At 40.2% G+C, this 19,130-nt stretch overlaps 1 protein-coding gene across 1 annotated transcript in view; it reads right to left on the reverse strand.

The window, feature by feature from the left end:
- ntn2 (netrin 2) overlaps positions 1 to 19,130 on the reverse strand; it is a 46,963-nt gene that overhangs the window by 16,889 nt on the left and 10,944 nt on the right. The window contains exons 2-3 of the mRNA XM_028476996.1: positions 17,546 to 18,790; positions 5,319 to 5,507 (exon numbers count right to left, since the gene is read on the reverse strand). Of these exons, the coding sequence (XP_028332797.1) occupies positions 5,319 to 5,507; positions 17,546 to 18,596 (1,240 nt within the window). The 5' untranslated portion in view covers positions 18,597 to 18,790. The remainder of the gene's footprint in view (positions 1 to 5,318; positions 5,508 to 17,545; positions 18,791 to 19,130) is intronic.

A 19,130-nucleotide genomic window follows, 5' to 3' on the forward strand; every position in this document is an offset into this window, starting at 1 on the left:
ACTTTTGGAGAAGTTACTGTTGTTTTGTCACGATTTAACTGGATTTCTTTTAGAAAAACATCCAAATACTCTTTTTTGAGAAGTAGATTCTTTGAAAAAAGGTTATTATAGCAACAACTTCATCCTCAAACACTGATCAGGTAACGAAAAACACTTATTTAGTTGTAGTCATCTTTTGACTCAAATACTATGTTGATTTAGTCAAAATTTAGTCATCAGGACTATTTCCGCTATCGTCTAGTTTTTAGTCAACTAAATGACATTTAGATTTTAGTCGACTAATTCTCTTACCGAAATAGTCTATATATATATTTCGTCCAATCAGAACCAATAAGAATTTCCATCTTAGTTTCCGTTGATTGCATTTTAAGTGACAATAACTGGACTATTACTAATTAGGAAAAATACATGTAAAACAAAACTATATCGAGATGTTGATATTTTCGTCAACTAATAGAAACAAAACTCTAATATCTTCACATGGGATGGAATCCAACAAAACTAATTTGATAATGTGGTTTTATGCATTGTTCACATTAAATATGTCTGTGTGTATTTACAAACATTAATACAGTACATACCATATCAGCTTGATAAATGGTAACTAAATCTTTGAAAAATGCATAAACTCTTTTGTTGTCGACTACCGGTAAATCTGGAACAGATTTAGTCAACTAAAATCTTAATGTCATTTATTTGACTAAAACTAGACTATAACTGAAATAGTCCTGAAGACTAAATTTGAATTTTGACTAAAACATGAAGCATTTTTTGTAAAAAAAGACTATGACTAAAACTGTTAAATTGAACACTGCTACAGATCACTTTTAATGCATGAATTCATAAACAAACAAAAGCATTTGAAAAGACCTTGCATTAACGTTATGAATGAGGAAAAAATGTTTAGGATTTAAAAGAATCAGAGTGGGAGATAATATATATTATACGGTACGTATGAAGAAAAATGGTGAAATCCATCGCCAGAGTGGAATTTCTTATCTAGGACTTCAGGTTTCTCTGGGACCCAGTACAATATATAAAGCACTGCAGGTCATGTGCTTTATATATTATATGTTCATGATTCAACACAAGGAAACCTGCCAAAAACGTTCTGATTAACCCCAAGGACTTTTAGGAAAACAGCGTGAGGGTGGTCCAGTTACAGCGTGGACTTAGATCTGTCTGAACTGCTGTCCATGAACTTAAACAGACTATTTATGCTGGAAAAATACTCCAATGTGACTGAATTAAAAAATGGACCAGAATCCCTCCACAATGACACGACAGACCATTTGAAAGATTTGCAAAAGCCTTCAGCCAAGAGAGGCACAACCAGACTGTAGGAGTAGAAGGAAATGACTTTAAAGAGCATTTTGCTTTCCCAACATTACCCTCATAGTATATATGATAGCTTGTCATTTATATTCGGTGTTTTTAATGTGTAGTGTCATGCCTTACTTTAAAAATTTCAATAATATCCATGGTTATCCTGATGCACAGTTTTATAAAGTTCGGCTGGGTTTATTTTCTTATGATTAAAGTGGTGGACACAATTTTTTTTATCAGACTACAAGATGTCGGCCTCATTAATCAATAAATCAAAGAACATTTGCTTGGAAAAAGATAGAAAAGGGTTAAAATTGCAGTAAAATAGTTTGTTTTGATCCCCACAGTAAACATTCTCCTATTGACATTTTCGGAAAAGTTTTGCACATTGCATTGTGGGATGTGGAGTCCGGGAGAGTTGTTTTTACTCCATTCCTAATGTGATTTCTTGTGTTTTTTGCCAGACTAAGAGGACAATGATTCATTTGAAACAACTTTTGCTCTAGTTTTTTGTACTCCACGAGACATTTCATCAGGATCCGGATTTTTCCGTGTAAATTCCAAAATAAACATCCACCATTGTTTTGCCACTACTTTCAGAAATGCGCTGGGAAGTCACTTTGACAGAGTTTTTGGAGCAAACACAAGAAATCAGAGTAAGAATGAAGTAAAAACACTTCTACGCATCCGTCTACGGGACTCCACATCCCACAATGCAATGTACCAAACCTTTCCTTGTTTTTACGACAATTTTAACCATTTTTTTCCAAGCAAGTAATCTTTGATTTATTGATCTATGAAGCCTACAGCATGTCTTTGATAAAAAACATAAATCATCTCCAGCCACTTTAAGTCGAAACTGACCTCTGACCAACTCATACAGCCTTTGATTAAATTATGACTTATTTTATAAATTCTTGAGACACTTGGGGTGCTTGTGGTAAAGCAGTTACTTTCCAATATGTAAAGAATACCCTCGGAGCTGCTAAGGTATACTGTATGCTTGCACACGCTTTATTATCGTCAATGCATAAAAAAAACACCAGGTGAGTGTTTAAATGTTTTGATATACCTTCAGACGATGTACAGACATCCATCTGGAACATGTTTTATTAGAAACAGACACGTCCCCTCTGCAGCCCCCTCCTCACTGCGGTCTTCCTCTATTACATTGTCTTAACTTCATAAGACACGACAGTCACCCCCTCCCACAACGCTCAACATTGTCAGACACAAAGAAGAAAGCTAATAAGAAAAAAAGAAATCCATCACAGTACAGAGTAAAATAATGAAAGAGTTCTTTAAAGTTACTGAAGTGCGTCATGATGAGTGAAGTCAAACGCTGGAAAGCAACAGAGGTGGTGGCGATGCAACTTGTGCAGAAATAGAGAAGCAAAAGGAGGAGGAGTTCCTCTGATCCATCATGGAGCTGACCAGTTAATCCCAGGCTGCGTCCACATCGTCCCTCCTATCTCCTTTCAAATCCACTTTTCCTTAACCCCGTGGATGACATCACACAGGTGTTAGGAGAGGAGTTAGGAAAAGGCCATCACATTTGTTTTGACAATCAGACGCACTTCCACTAAGTGGTGTAATAATCGGACGGCCGTGACGATTAGTGACATCTGTCGTGGTGAAAAAACTACAAATTTCTGATATAATCTAAAAAATCACAAGATTTGAATGTAAATCAAAGGGAAAGAGGAACAAAAGGTAAACTAAAAGAACGTCACATTGAGAATGGTTGCACACACCTTTCACTCACTACTATGAATTATGTTGAATAAAACATAATGTGGATAAAAATGTATCTGATCTCTTTTTATGTCAGTTATAATCTGATAATATGTCTTACATATAATCAAATATGGGTTTTAGAATATTTAATGTTGTTCAAGGCATATTATTACATTGGTAACTTACATGATCTCCGTTACTTGTTGGTCATCGTGAGTTTCCGTAAGCGCTCGGGTTATCAACACAAGTAATTGTGGGTCAGCATTATGTGGTCTCTTTTGGTAAAGGATGCATCAGTGTTTCCTAGGCTAAAGGAGGTTATAAAGGAAGCACTGAGCCTCTTGTCCTCGGCTTAAAGACAATTCTGACGCTCTTCATCATGGCAGCCACTTAAACACTTCCGGGGGTTAAGGAACAGTGGATAGGAAAGGAGATAGGAGGGAGTATTCGGACACAGCCCCAGGCTTGCTAACGTGCCACATCTGGATCCTGATGATCTGATTATCACCTGATCACTTGGCTCTGAGGGAGAAGTGTCAGAGGTCTTGAAAGTCTTTGGGAAGATGGGGAAACTTTGCACAGAAAAAACACATCTTTAAGCTGATCCCGTCAGGATTGCAGATCTTTTTCTGTTATTGTTTCGGTGCAGCAACAGGTCAGATGACTTCAGTTTTCAAGTATGCGACTAAGTCACTGTGGAGTTTTTGCCATGACATGATGAATGGCTCAACAACTCAGTAGAACTAACATGGGCAGCGGTGGCCCGATATCAAACCCATTCTGGCCTACTGGTGTTGGATTACAGCAGGTCGACAGAAGAAGGAAAGCACAGCAGAAGCCAAAGGGATATTCTCGCTACGATGTTTCAACTCAGAGATCATAGCGTCTGTGAGTGTTGGCGTGTCTCATGACTGCTATTTTCTAATGCTCTGGAAACAGCTCCTAACATTTGTCAGAATAATGACACCTCTGATGTTCATTTGAATATTTTCTACCACAGGGTATTAAGAGTTATTTTTGTTCTCTTTCCAGGTTACTATCAGAGTCAAAAATGTTCAGTGAAAATGTGAAATAATAAAATAAGTTTCCAGAAGGAAGCTCAAATGGTATTATATTTTGGCGAATCGGGGCACTGTTGGCCAAAAAGCGTCAAACACAACATTTCATTCTTCTATAGGGAATCAGACGTGCTGGTATGTCTTTATTGAATGTTACTATGACCGCATGTGTTTCTAATCACAACATCACCTCTTTCACACTTTCTCCAAAGTGACACGTCTACATGAATATTAGAAGAGTTAGAACGTCTCCGTCAGGCTGTTTGATATTCTGTAAACACTTAAGCCTGCATTTAGCCAGATGAGTTGTCTCAATGACTCTAAAAGACATTTTATATAAATACATGTGCATCATTAATCAATTGCATCAATGTCAGATGAACCGTACTGTATGTCAGTACTTTGAACAAGCGTGGGTTTGAATGTAAAGTATTTGAATAAAATGGACTTTATAAACTCAAAAGTAGTGGTATTTCTCTCCCATAATACCTTTGTGGATTACATTTTTCATGCTCGGAAGAAAATTAGGGTGCAACATGGTTTTTTTTGTGATAACCCATTCCTGCCCACACAAGATTCAAACACACTTCGTCAGCTGTAACCACGCAGTATATTGTCCTGTGCAGGGTTGGGGTCAATTATGTTTTTCAATTACAATTTTGTCTTAAATTATCCATGTTCAATTACAACTCAATAATGATTACTTTGGCCAGCATTTTTTCCAATTACAATTAAAATTACAATTATTATTTTCCCCCTGAAAGTCAATTATGATTACATTCTCAATTACTAAAGTTCAATTACAATAAAACTTAACCTTCAACTTGTGTTAGCTTTTTGTAAAATACACTAAAAAATATTATCTACTATTAAGATTCCTTATTCATGAAAATATAGGTTTTAATATTTTTGGTGTGGGCGTCTGAGTGTTTCTTTGTCAGTTCACCCCGAGATTTAATTTTTTTTTTAAATGATCCTTAGGGAACGGACAGGTAAACTTGATATGAGACATATTTTAGTAATTGTTACTTATGTGTAAGCCCTAGAACATGGCTCCACAGTTTTGTTTTTAATGACATTGAAAATGACAGTATTTTAAAATAGAATTTCCATGTAAATTACAATTGCAAAGTCAATTATTTGAACTCAGTTAAAACACTGCTAAAAACATTGATTCATTGCATTATGGGCTCTTACCTTTACAAGCTCGCCTGTGAGTGATTTGGCGTCCCATGTCTCTGTAAAAGCCCTCCTTGCAGTAGTGGCAGTGGCGTCCGGCGGTATTGTGACGGCAGTTCATGCAGACGCCTCCACTCTTCCTCCCAGAAAGCTTGTACAGCTCCATGTTGAATCGACAGCGGCGGGCGTGGAGGTTGCAGTTACAAGCTGCAGAAGGAGAATGAAAGTAGTCATGAGTGGAACTAATGTCAAAGTTTACAATAAGGACGATGTATTCAAAGGATGTGGCCACAGCAGAATCCACTTATTCAATAGTATAATAATAACAATAGTATATAATCTACACTGGGACTATGTACTTGGCTGCTATTGCTGAACTCATCAATCAAGGGTTATTTTAGATCTCATTCTCTCCATTTCATTATTAATGAACTCAGCTTCTCTTGGCCATTTAGTTATTAATCACTGGAAGGAGAGATATTAATATCCCGAAGATCTATCATAAGTACGACCAAGTCAGATAAAGTCCTCTAAAGTAGCCCAGTCATACATACAGTATATATGGGAAATATTTTTTTTGATTTATCTACATCCAATCATAACCGCTGCTTATGACATTATTGATAAACTGTTCGCTATTCCTATGGATTGCTTGGATTTAAGACCATAACATGAGCAACCTGCCCTTCCTATTTGTCGGAGAGAGTTTGATCAAGACCCTCTGTTGGTTAAATCACAGTCAGACTTCAAACCTAAAGAATTGGCCGTGGCTTCAAAGTCAATCTCTGCAGAGCTTAGACTCAGTTCAAATATATCAATGGATAAAATGAGAATGAAGCAAACAACCAAAAATGTCCACAAACAGGACAAAGGAGGATTATTAGAGGATCAGGAGAGAGGGGGAAATTATTAGGTTCAGGCTGATGGGAGCAGGCAATGAGAACGCTGAATTGACTTCCAGGGAACGCTTTGAGCTGTGTAAGACTCAACAATGAGAAATAAATGAAGACAGACATAAAAGAGTCTGAGAAGACTTGATGAGGGCGTCCATGTGTGGCTTTCTGAGGAGTGTAGCATCTGTTAAGTTATAGAAATATATCTGAAACAAACTGTAAGGATTTATATATTTAAAGTACAAATTGTGTTTAGGAGGCCGAGGCCTACATCTAATACGATCCATGCAGTTGTTTTTACACATGTAAGGATTCTAACCTGGAATATCTATTTGGATAAAGTGTAAACTTCAAAGAAACCTCAAGTAGTCTCATCAATAGAACTTATCCACCCAACATAAAAATATCAGGAAAGCAGCAATGGCTCCTCTTGACTGTTCTGGTCCATTACCTCCACCAAAGAAGTCATGTTTTATTTGTTTTTACTGTTAGCAGGAATACGTCAAAAGTTCATGAAGGATTTTGACAAAAATTGAACCAACGATACGTAGAGCTTACTCAATGGAAGATTCCATTACATGGAAGCGGATCCGCATCAAATTACTGATTCTGTATCAGTTTGAATGATCAAAAAGTCTTTCAAAAATGCATATCTCAGTTCATAATTGACTGAAGTTGGTTACCCACCAAATTTCATGCAGATCGGATCCAGATTTCGCATTTCATCGTGATTTCTCAAAAAATGGGGGTGCCCTTACATTCAGACCTACTCTATTGTTATTAATAAAGATATACATATCTTCTAAGCCTTTAAACTGTGAATGATGGTGGTTCCATGATCAGGATCACTGATCCAAATAACCGCCAATATCTGACTAAGAGGATATTTAGCACTTGGCAGAGGTTTGCGCTCTAAGACTCACATCTGTATTCGAGCAAATTTCAGAATAACTATACACCATGCACCGACGTGTTGTTCCAAATCCTGCATGGAGGTAAGTAGTGTTACAACTATAAGAAAAGGGCATGTGCATCTTCATTCACACTTTGGGGAAAGCCTGGCACATGGTTGGGAAAGAGGCCCCCTTTTTTTCCTTCATTTCAGACCTTGGGAAAAGAAGAGGGGGAGCACATTCCCAGACTGTTTCCCAATTCCATGTGCCTATTATGTAGCTCAATTTAGATGGAATTCTACACTTAATGAATGTTTATTGAATAAATTCATATCTGGCCTCAGTGTTTGTACAGAGACAACACTGGATATTGTTTGTGTGGTGCGGGGTATTGAACCCATGACCCTCAACTGTAGAAAGTAGACAGCGCTAAGAAGGCGTGTGGAACATTCGAGTATGGTTGAAGTTGAAATTCAAATCCTTAACGTTTCTGTGGTTTTGGTGCTAGAGAATGTATTTTGTCCTGCTTTTCCTGTGTAACACTGTACGCAACATGATATATTTAGGAAGGAAGAGGTTTCTCCTTTTAGTGTATACGGGTTTGTGTATGCTATGAAAGCAAACCAAATATTTTCTCCAACTTCCACCATAAGTTACGCAGATCCAGCAAGTGGAAAGCCTACCAGGGGCGAGGGGGATGTGGGTGGTATATGCTCTGCGTCCGTGATTGTGATCAAACATCTCAAACGCACACACAGCTGTGAGCACTTGTGTCCATTAACACCTTGTAGTAAGACATGAAAGCTATGGATCACATTTTCTCCCCCCAGCTGAAGTGCCCACAGGCCTCTTACGGCAACCTCTCGATTTACCGCCGTGCAACAGGATCAGCCAACAAAGTCCAGAGTATGTTCAAGTGTGGAGAATGCTGAGAAAGCTCCAGAATTGACCCCCTAAATGATTTAGCATGTGTATCTGGGAGTGCTTTTAACAACAACCTGGCATTTAGTGACAGGCAGCCTTAACAGAACTGATGCCAGGCAGAAGCAGCATATAGTCAATGGAAAACATGAAGGAAAATGCCTGTGGAGTAGTGATGTCCATGCAAACTGAGAGAATAGAAGCCATAAGTGAACAGAACGCATGGAGGTGTTCATGTGGTACCTGTGTGTTCTTCTGCGGGGCCGTTAACTAAAAGCTCAGAGCTACAGCTGCCCAAGAATCCTGGAATGTTATGGGTTTGTTTTGAAGTGCTTGTGTGTGCGCACACATGCTGACACCCCACCACTGCTGCAAACCCCCCTATCACCCAAATTAGGCTCAGCAGGGATAACCGAACACTGTTGAAAGCCATTTTTAAATTCATTAACACATCAAAGCTTCACCAGAGCAATGAAAAAAGACTCTATTTCTTATCTATTGAAAAGGAAAACCCCTCATTTTGGAAAGCCAGCAAGACCGCCTGCATTGAGTGCGCTTATTTCATGGGTCAGCGTCCAATTCAAGAATGCGTAAAGATGGTTTCTCGTGTTGTCATGGAAATCAACCACCAAAAAGTAGATGCAACATGGGTGAACTAAGGGACAGATGATTATTTGGGACAGAATTGCTTCCAAATTCCACCAAGATGGAATATATGATACAGTATCAACAAGTTCATCAAATGATATACCACACAGAGGTAGTAATGAACAGGAATACTGTGTAATGTAGTAATGTTGTTTGGGTCCTCATTGCTTGAACAGTTAAACGCTGATTTTATCTAATAAAAAATATGAGAAGTAGCAGCTTTAACTGAGAGATTTGAACCAGAGAAAGTGACACGGTACACAGTGCATCTTCTTTTTCTGTACAGCTGTAATTGTGTCTTCCTAACAAGGGCTTATTTCAGATAACAAAACACTGTTATACTATGTTACATTATCCAGGTGGTCTACCTTCAAAGATGCTGTGTGAAAGCAAACAAAACCAAATACAGATGTGTAAACTTTAAGCATTCACAGCCAATTGAAGAAAATCCCTGTGAAAGCACCGAATCAAATGGAGATGGATAAAATCACTTTTCACTTGGTTAATGACGATTAAGAGGACCTTGTTGTTGAGAGATACTTTTCTACGTCATCTTTTTCACATAAGTTGTTTCAAGTGCTAATGTGCTGCTGCCAAAGACCCATTTTCTGCTACTGTCCATTTAATATCAGGGACAAACTACTGGATTCCTTTATGATACAGCAAAGCTAACCTGGTGAGCACAGCCAAAGGGTTTTCACATGGCTGAACAAGAAAACAAATGTCAGCCACTGCTGAAATTGTAAATTTGAGGGCTGACACCAGCACCTTTCCCTCCTCGGACCAGGCTGAGGTCCAGACCTGCTGCCGCTACTTCCTTTTTGGGTGCCAGGGCCAAAAAGGCTAAGCTTTATGGGCCCCTGCCATGTGTCCGTGTGTGTGTCGGCCAGTGTGTGTGTGTGCATGTGTGTGAGTGTTTAGGCTGGGTTCCACCTGGATACATCAGCCACCTGCTCAGTGCACCGTGGGGGGACACCCGGTTAATTAGCTCCTCATTATAGCCAAGGAGCTGTAGTGTGTCGAGAAACACACATGGGTAGACACTAGTTCCTTTATGCACACACACACACACACACGGTACTTTTTAAACTACCTTCATGAAGCTGACCTCAGAGTTAAGCCCTGATGACTCTGTGGATACTGCAAATATGTAGTCGGCAAACCGAAGGAAAGATTGAAAAAACATTTTACAGATCACTCTCCGTCCACTCCTGTTTCCACCTCCACTTACAATATCTTTTACTTTAAGCTTTGACACCACGTCTTAACCTCCCCTCCTCATGCTGATTTCTGTGGTTAGCTTCACACTATGGGCTTAAGTGCAGGCTCTCGAGAGCCCTTTTGAACTTCCCTTAATTCCTCTCCCACTCCTCTAAACCTCCTTCTCCTCCCCCTCTCTCTCCCTCTCTCATCCAACCTTTTATTTTCAAATATGCATAGGTGGCCTTGCTATATCTCTGTGATGCTTTTCTTTATTTCTTCTTTCACTTTTCGCACGGTACACGTCAACAAAGATTTAAATAAGATTAAGCTGGTGGGTTGCCAGTTTGGGGGCCCCGGTGTCAGTAAAGAGTTTAGGTCTAAGCTCCGTTCTGTCTCACTGGTCCAGTTCACTTCCTCATATCTAAACATTGTTATCTCCATCCTGCCCCATGGCTTCACATACTGTTCAGTCTAGCAAAAACAGCTCTAAAAACAGATAATCGTTAATAAACTCAATTACAGTGGTAATTAGATAGCTTTGCTTTTTTTTAAATTGTTGGCATTAACAGATTAACAGATGGACCACCACTGTGTAGACTTGTCACATTAGGAAGCAATGAAACTATAAATTAGTGTCCCGTCCTGATACCTTTTTGATTTGATCCATAGAAAAAAACATGACATGGTTTTGTTTGTGCTGCGCATCATGTATTGTGTGACTGAATAAAGTGGTGAATGAAGACGGAGCACAGAAAAAATGTGGAAGTGGCATTGGCACGGACAAAAAGTGAAACTATTATTTTCGTGACACGTTCCCCAGTGAGATTGTGTTGAATCATCCAGATGCCAAACACTCCTGATTGCAAAGTCTCTCCAATGCACTTACGGATACACTTTTGGTTTGTAGTTTTAAACCGACCATCAACTAAAAGCCAAAAGTCGGTTTCAGGCATAAAAACAACAAAGCCCGCATTTAAAATGTCACAACACTGACAAAACACGAAACGTTGGGTAAAAAAATCAACAAAAAGGAGGGAAAAAAGTGAAATAGAAGCTGAGAAGAAAAAGTCCCGGCAAAGAGTTAATCCTTGACAAGAGTCAGTTACACAAGAACAGAGGGGAAGAAAGTGCCGGGGGTGACAGGCACCCCGGGAGGTGATTACTACCATCTGTGAGAGAGAGAGAGAGACTACGTGGGCCTGGGAGAGCTGGGTGGGCACATGCTGCAACATCACCAGTTTGCTTTGGCACTGGAATGAAAGGTAGCGTCACACTCGTATTACTCTATTGTGAAGTCACACACGCAGGAACGCAGAGGTGCATATATGCATAAACAGACATGTATATAAACAGTGTTCTAAAAAAAAAAATTCAGCCATTTAAACTTTCCTGGGAACAAAGTCATTCAACACTTAAATGTGTGTTTAGGAGAATGTTTGTAAAACGAGATCCTTTGCAGCTTGGCCAAAAAACAGGAGTTGTAAAACTAACAGGAAATAGAAGCAGGGAAGGATTTTAGTACAAACCAACAAATATCCTACGTCCTGCTTTAAATCTTTGTCATGCACAAATTTCCTACACCTTATAGTCACTGGCCTAACAAAGCATTGTTTCGGAATAACATTCTGTGGCTGTGTAATTACTCCAAAGCTCAAGTGGTTTCTCTTCTTTGCTCAGTCATCTTCTTCTGCATACGCACACAGAACACACACACACACATCATCCGCTGCTCTTTTTAGATTCACTCTGCATATAATTGAAGTGTCGGTTCCCTGACAGCCTTGAGGGACACGCCGCGGCGGCGGGGAGGTCTTTAAGTCATTTATTGAAGCCAAGAACATGACACATGCATGCACTGATATCAGGGGAAATCTGTCTCGTTTAGAATCAATGATTAGCATCTCACTGAGCTTCATCCCATTGTGCCCTGAAGGGACTCATTACAAGATTTAAACAGACTCATTTTTTGATGCCTTGTATTTCACAACTCTCCAGGCTGTTGATGGAAATGACTGGTGAGGTTAGCATCGTTTCACCAAACAACATTGTTTTGCAATGTCCAAAATGACTTCCTCTGCTTTTTGTCTTGGTTGAGAATGATATGCATCCTGGTGTTCTTCCTCAGTTTCATCGTCTTCAATATTGGCCGGTTTAAGAAAGACGCCATTCTTCAATCACCAAGTCTAAGACGTGTCTTGACCAATCTGTGCTATAGCTAAAGAAAAGAGACTGACCTCTGCTTGCCCTCGCTGTGATGTGGAAAGGGAGAAATTCTGTGAAAGGATGGAGGCCTATTTTGAAATTCTAATCAGCATCGAATCACCATCTGCCTCCTGACAGTGATTAAAATGAAGAGCGAAAGAATGGGGAGGAGAGGTACTGCTTCAAGCTTTGTGAAGATATAACTTTACTTGATTCTGAGCCTGTGTTCCTGGCTTACAGCCTCTTCCTCTGACATACTGCTGTTGGATCCCAATAAACACTCAATCAACTGTAATGCTGCAATAAACACATACAACAGAGAACTTTTATCACAGCGTAAGCAACATAACTGTGATTGTCTGGTCCGAGGGCCACATTATCCACATTCATATCCGTATTTAAAACAATGACCAGTCTGAGTTAAATTACAGGAAAGAATAAAAAGTTTTTGTGTATGTTTGTTGTTGTTTTATGTCTTATTCAAATATCAGATAACTCTGTAAGAATAAGGGATGTCCCAATCCCAAGTTTTGGCCACTGTTCTCAAACCATCATTGTTGAGTATTCATTAGTTCCAATACTGATCCTTATATTTCCCTGCTTTTATAACTACTGCCTGAATGAAAAAAAAGACATCTCTGCCAATTAAAGGAATTTGTTGATTATAGATCTAAGAGGAAAGAAAAAATACCTTAACTCCCATTCGATACGACTGATTCTAAGGGGACATTCCCAGTATTACGCCAAGCCATTAATATTGAGTTGGAATTCATTGTGTTCAACAGTAAAATGAGCTTATTGGATTGGCGATGAATGCAGCTTGCTATATAACGGGCCATGTATTTTGTGGTAATTTGTGGGATTTCCTGCACATGATGACATCATCTGGCATATTTGAGTCCACGATGCCTAGTTATTCACTTGATTGATTTCATTTCAAAAGAAAAATATTACCATATCAGTCTTTCCCCCGAGAACTTGATATGTCAAATTTCCGACTCAAAAATATGCAACAACACACCCAACCATGAAGCAAATTAATGCGCTGCTGCCCGAACCACCACAGCTCAAATTCACCTCTGGCAAATCAGCTGAAATAGCAGTCACTTCACATCGAAGCGTTTTTGATGTTATGAATGTCTCGCCTTTTGCCTGGGGCGACACTGAGAGCAGGTCTGGCTTGGCTAGTGCATTGGGGATGGATGGTGTCTGGCATTGGGCTCGCAGTGTCCCTGGAGCAGCACTTTGGACTTCCTGCAGGTTGAGTACAAATGATGAAGAGGAAGGGTTGGAGAATAGAACAGCTTGGTGCCGCAGCTGAACAAGGCCAAAACGGCAGCGGACTTAGCCAAGAGCGTAGGACTACAACACCACCATCAATTATCATCTACTCAAGATGTCACACTGTCACCAACTCCACGAGAAGACTCTTTATCTTATACGTTGACTCTGGCACACTCTGTTATAGCTTGATACAGTGTACTGCAATTGTAAGTAAACGGACAGTATTTACACTATGACATCAGTCATGCAAGCAGAAAATCCAATACTCCATCACAAGCAGTAACCAAACAGCTTTCATGCATCGGTTTCCTCCTTCTGCCTTATGTCGCAACCTCTGGCCAGATAAATCATAGATTTTTCCATCATGTCTTTTTGAATGCAAACGCGCTCCTTTATGAGGAGGTGACGCTCGCTGATTACTTCAGCAGGGATTTGTAAACATGGGTCGAGGCAAAATTCAGATAAAACCAGGAAACAGACGGGCACGAGTGTATATGTGGATATCATCAGTATAAGGCACAATAAAAGAACAATCAGTCGAGCTTGTTGAAATGTTCTGATTCCCTGGGGAAATTACTTAAACATACGGTAACATCGACTTTACATACTCAAAAAAAACTCAGGGATATTGATGGTGCCTAAAGTGCTTAGTTTTCTGTGACGGATCACAAGATTCTATATTTTTTGGAACTCTTATGGCCAACACATGTGCAAGATCTCACTGTTTTGTTACAAAAATGTCTCATCAGGCATTTTCCACTTCAAAACTGCACCAGTTTTTAGGTGAGCTGCTGTGGTCGTATCCATCAAAAGAGAAAATGACTAGAGTGAATCTTTTTATACGCCATGTTGTTGGGGTCTGAACCAACCAATACCTGCTCCAGTTGAAACGGTGGGATTGGAACACAAGACTTTAAAAAAAAAAGAAAATGTTTTACATTACTCATCTTTACTGTAAATATTTGTGAAGTAGTTACTTACTGGAGCTTCATTTCCAGGTAGTCAGGTTGTGGAAACACCCACATAAAGACAATTGGGATTTCTTTTACGCCGATTTTCCCCTTCCTGACCAAGAATGACAAACCCTAGATAATCTAATGTTTTACAAGATTATCCTGTAAGATTTTTCTGGGATCTGAGGTGTGTTAAGAGTTAATTTAGCCAAGTAATTGGCCTAAGAGACTGGTTGGGCCGACAATCGTACATATCAAACACAATTCAAGTTCAATCTTTACGATCAAAACTCCTCCCATGTGTGGAGAGAGCTGACTGAGAAACATGTAATTCTGTCCTCAAGGCAACGCGGAACTCACCATTTCCGAGTTGAAAATCCCGATTTCCGAGATCAATCGAGTTCAGTGGCAGCACGTTGAAATATCTCAAACATGAGTGATCGCTATAGTGTAAGATATTTTCCCTGACTTGACTGAGTAGGATATTCGACTTCAGTTGGCGTTCCAAGTCACTTTTTAAAATAGGATGTTGGAAAATCCCGATTTCAAAGTTGCTTGGAATGCAGGACTAGCTCATATTGTTGGCTCTCATTTGATCATGAGAGATTTCTGGCTTGGAGGAAAATCTGTGGTAATCGTTATGTGTGTGTTGTGCTGTGTTGATATTAGTCTAGGTCTCGCACATACGGTCAAAACTGTTCTATACCGGATTTTTTATCTTCATGTGTGCGATCTGACAAATAAAAATCTCTTCAGATTTAGAAAAATTCTTATGCGGATGTGGTTTAATGCTCATGAGCAGTGAAATGTGATATTTTTTAAAAGTCTATATGTTGCAACAAGTGCTTTACTTAATTTCATGATTAGATAGTTTTAAACAAACCTGCAGCTCAGACAGCATGTGGAAGAAATGGCAACAAGGTTGTGAGGTCTCCTTCACGCCCAAACATCGCTCACCTTTGACCTTCTGAGGGCTCTTGTGACACTCGAGGGACTCCCTTGGTTCCGCAAGCTGCTCTCATGCACTCTTTCATTCTAAATGCCTACTAGTCTCTGGCATGTCCCAATGCTTAAGCTACAGCTCCTATTAATGCACCATTTTTATTTTTTTTTAAAGGGGGATTTGAGAAATCATAAAGGAAAGCACAGGATTTTAAAGCAGGCTTCATTACACACTGCTGAGATTTCCCTAAGTCTCTCATGCTACTTTAAAAACATTTTGGAAGCGGTGGTACAAGAAAAAGCTGTAAAGAGACTTTTTGATCACAGAATTAAAGACAGCTGCGACTGACTTCTTGGCTTGTTTAAATACGTGATCAGGTATTGCGTGCGACTGGAAAATGGCTTTAACTGCCCTGAATCAACACTGGGATTAAACCATCAGAGTTAGACGGTGCAGCCAAGACGTTTAGTCCAGAAACTTTGGTTAAGAGTGACAAATCAACCCCATTGAGAAGAGATCTTTTGAAAGAAGTCACTAATTCTCAGACAAGAGCTAATAGACTTTTGAAAGAACATTGGCACAGAAAAGCCCTTGTGCACAAGTTTGCCTGTAACTTTGAGTGGTTTCCGAGGTCAGAGTAGACAAAGAAAGAACTTTTTTATTGGTTAAATATTTTTTCCTTAAAGGCCTGGCTCTCTTTGGATTTTTCATCAGATTTGGTTCTGTTAAATGCTACATATGTTGACAGAACAGCTCACAGGTTAATTACAACATTTAAAAGAGCTCAAATATTTTTGTGGGCGTTGAATGTATTATGGCAGAGGAATAAAACGAGCACAAGAGTTAATAATATAGTTACATTTTTCCTGCTGATAATATCTCTGACAAACCAAACTGACCGTAATCAAATTCAACTTGTGTTTTTTTCTTTATGAATGAATGTCCATCATAATAACAACATATTGCACACTAATACAAGTACTCACCACAGCTGATGTTGATCCTATGCAAAAATAACGAATTAAAGTCAACATCTATTCCTGCAAACATGACTGTATTTTCCTTGGCACACTTTCGGATCACTTCTGGATGACTTTAGGTGAGCGTGCCTTGAGGTGAAGGCCCGCATTGCCAAATACCATTCTTGGAGGCTTTAGCTACCACCATGAGCCAATGAGTCAAGCTGTTGTCATCCGCAGTTTAGACTTGCTTTTGCAATTATGTGTTCAGCGACAAGTCCAGAGAACGCAATTTTGTTTGGGGCAGAGTGCTTTTCTGCTAAAGAATGGGAAATGCACAACGCTGATGAGAAATGATGGGAACATGGGCTTGTGTTGCCAGCTTAATCACTGGGTGCTACCACAACTCTTCACCTGTATAAACACGAGTCCATTGGTACATTCCGGCAACAACGTTAATGACCCTTGTGACAGTCAAACACAGGTCTTTGTAATTAAATGCCCTCTGCTTCTCTCTTTCCTCATAAGCTTGTAGCTTCTTGGCCTGACTCACATTGTTCTTCCCCTTATATCCTGACTGGTGACAGGTCGTGCTGTTTTTTTTTATCCAAAAAAGAGCAATCAGCAATATTCACAGCTTGAAAATCAGGGTTCAAAACCAGGCTGAGGCCTTTGTGAATGGCCTTTGGCCCTTTGCTTGTGCGTAGTTTTTTTCAGTGTTAACTCAGTTTTCCTTTGACAGTCTAAACACAGTGATGTAAGGTAAAACCAAGGGTAACTAATCATGGTCTTGGAAGTTGTTTCCCTTCATAAAAACACCTGAATGTCATCAGGCATGTCTGCAAAAGATAATTTGCTTTTCTTCCAAACTAAGCAATTAAAATCAACTGGAGGTGTGGTTGTGTGAGATTCATCGGTTTACTGATGATTCATCTATCTTTTAAAGCAAGGAATCTCTGTCTGTGTGTGTGGGTGTGAGTGTGGCTCAAATATCTCAGCGCATCAGGATCAGGCAGAGCTGAGAGTTTCAACATGGCTACTGCTTGGTTCAAGGGTGTGCAACGTCGGATTTGTTTGGACTGCGATACCGTTAAGCATCCTCACTTGCATTTTCTTCAGGGAATGCGGTTTAGTTAAATTTGATATTCTAGTATTTAACAATACAGGACAAAAATTATTTATGTAATGTGGGTCTCAGCATCAAAGTAATTTGTGCACTACACTAGTTAGTTAAATACAATTAGTTAACTGCAATATCATCTCTAGGTTTGTTTGATGATAGTATTTCCACAGGACATAAACATGAAAGCAGCACATTAGGAATAAGAAATATAGGAAAGCCTTACCCAGGCACTCATTCGCCTCCCGAGCATTGGCCCTCTGCCATGGACGGTCGTAGTGAAAGGGCTTGCATCGATCACACTCAGGTCCCTCCGTGTTGTGTTTGCAGTCGCACACCAATTTTCCCTCCTTGTCTTTCAAGCAGCGTGATGCGTGCCCATTACATTTACACCTCCCGCCCACCTGGAAGTCTCCAACAGCGTAGAAATATGCTGGCAGAGTCGCTGTCACTGCCATGGGGTCGTCATCCCTCCCTCCACTGTTGCTTCCAGCCACCAGCCCCATTTCCCGGGGTAGCTGAGGCCGGCTGAAAACCACACGGATATCAGTGACAGTGACCCAGTCTTGAAGTACTGGGCTGTTGTCAAAGTCTTTCCCAGAGGGCCGTCCATCCAGAGTGCTGAAAGCAATGAGACCTCCTGAGAGCGGGTAGAGGTCAGTGTGGCCATCTGTGCAAAGAGCCTCCTGCTCATTCTGCTTAGTGATGGTTGCTTTGTTGGGCCTGTTATACATGCGGCGGCAATGTGAAGAATAGAACTGGTAGGGCATCCAGGTTTTGCCGTAGTCCATGCTCTTGTAAATGGACAGAGACTCAGGTCGAGGTGAGCAGAACTGCAGGCTAACGTAGGTGATCTCAAACTTTTTGCCCAGAGAAAGAGTAAGAGTCACATTGTGTGGGGAGGTGTTAAAATTTTCTGACTGCCAGCATGTGAGGTTGTGGGCTGAACTGAGGTCAGTGAGGTAGGAAGCAGGGTGAGATCTTCGAGGGTCGGCGGCGTCGCAAATTTGGCATGTGCGAACAGATGGCCGTTCATCCGACCGTTCCACAACACTGCAGGAACGAGACGGCGGACGGCCGCACACACTGGATACTGCTACCTCTTTGCCAAAGGCAGCATTGATAAACTCTGGGATGCAGCGCCGCGATGAACCTGTGTCGTCATAGCAAGGGTCTAGAGGAGTCTGCTGAACTGCAAAAGGATTGGTGGCACTGTGGGGGGGAGCTGAGAAGGCCAGGAGGCAGAGGACCAGCAGGTACCTCCACGGTTCCCTCATTCTGCTCAAAATGCCAGTGTTATACTGTATGTGAATGCTAAGGCAAAGAGAACTTGTGGCAGTAAAGAGTTTGTATCTTGTAAGGCGATAGTTCTGTGTGAGAGAGCTTCCCCTATAAGTTTATTGTTATAGATAAATAGAGTAAGAGTGTCTGGGCTCAACCAACCGTCTCTTCCAGCTGACCAGAGCCTTTCCTGTAAGACAGAAAAATAAACAAAGTAGTCAAAGTCGTGAAAAGCTTTAGGCAGAAAAAAAGACATTTTAAGACTTCAAATACACAAAACATTATCCAGTTACAAATGGTTAAAGTACCTTATTTGTTTGTATATACTGGATGTACAAGAAAATAATCTGTCATTGTGGATGCTTAATTTTGAGTTGCTGCAAATAAAGTGTGATTTATGCTTCGGCGTCATGTCAACGTGTAGCCCTTTTCGTCGATGCAAACCCCTACGCTTTAGCCTGATACACGCCTCCAAGAAAATTCAAGCTAACAACACGTCGTGACAACCGCAAGGGCTGATTGGTCCACTC

This window comes from Gouania willdenowi, chromosome 19, assembly GCF_900634775.1.
Source record: "Gouania willdenowi chromosome 19, fGouWil2.1, whole genome shotgun sequence".
NCBI lineage: Eukaryota > Metazoa > Chordata > Actinopteri > Blenniiformes > Gobiesocidae > Gouania > Gouania willdenowi.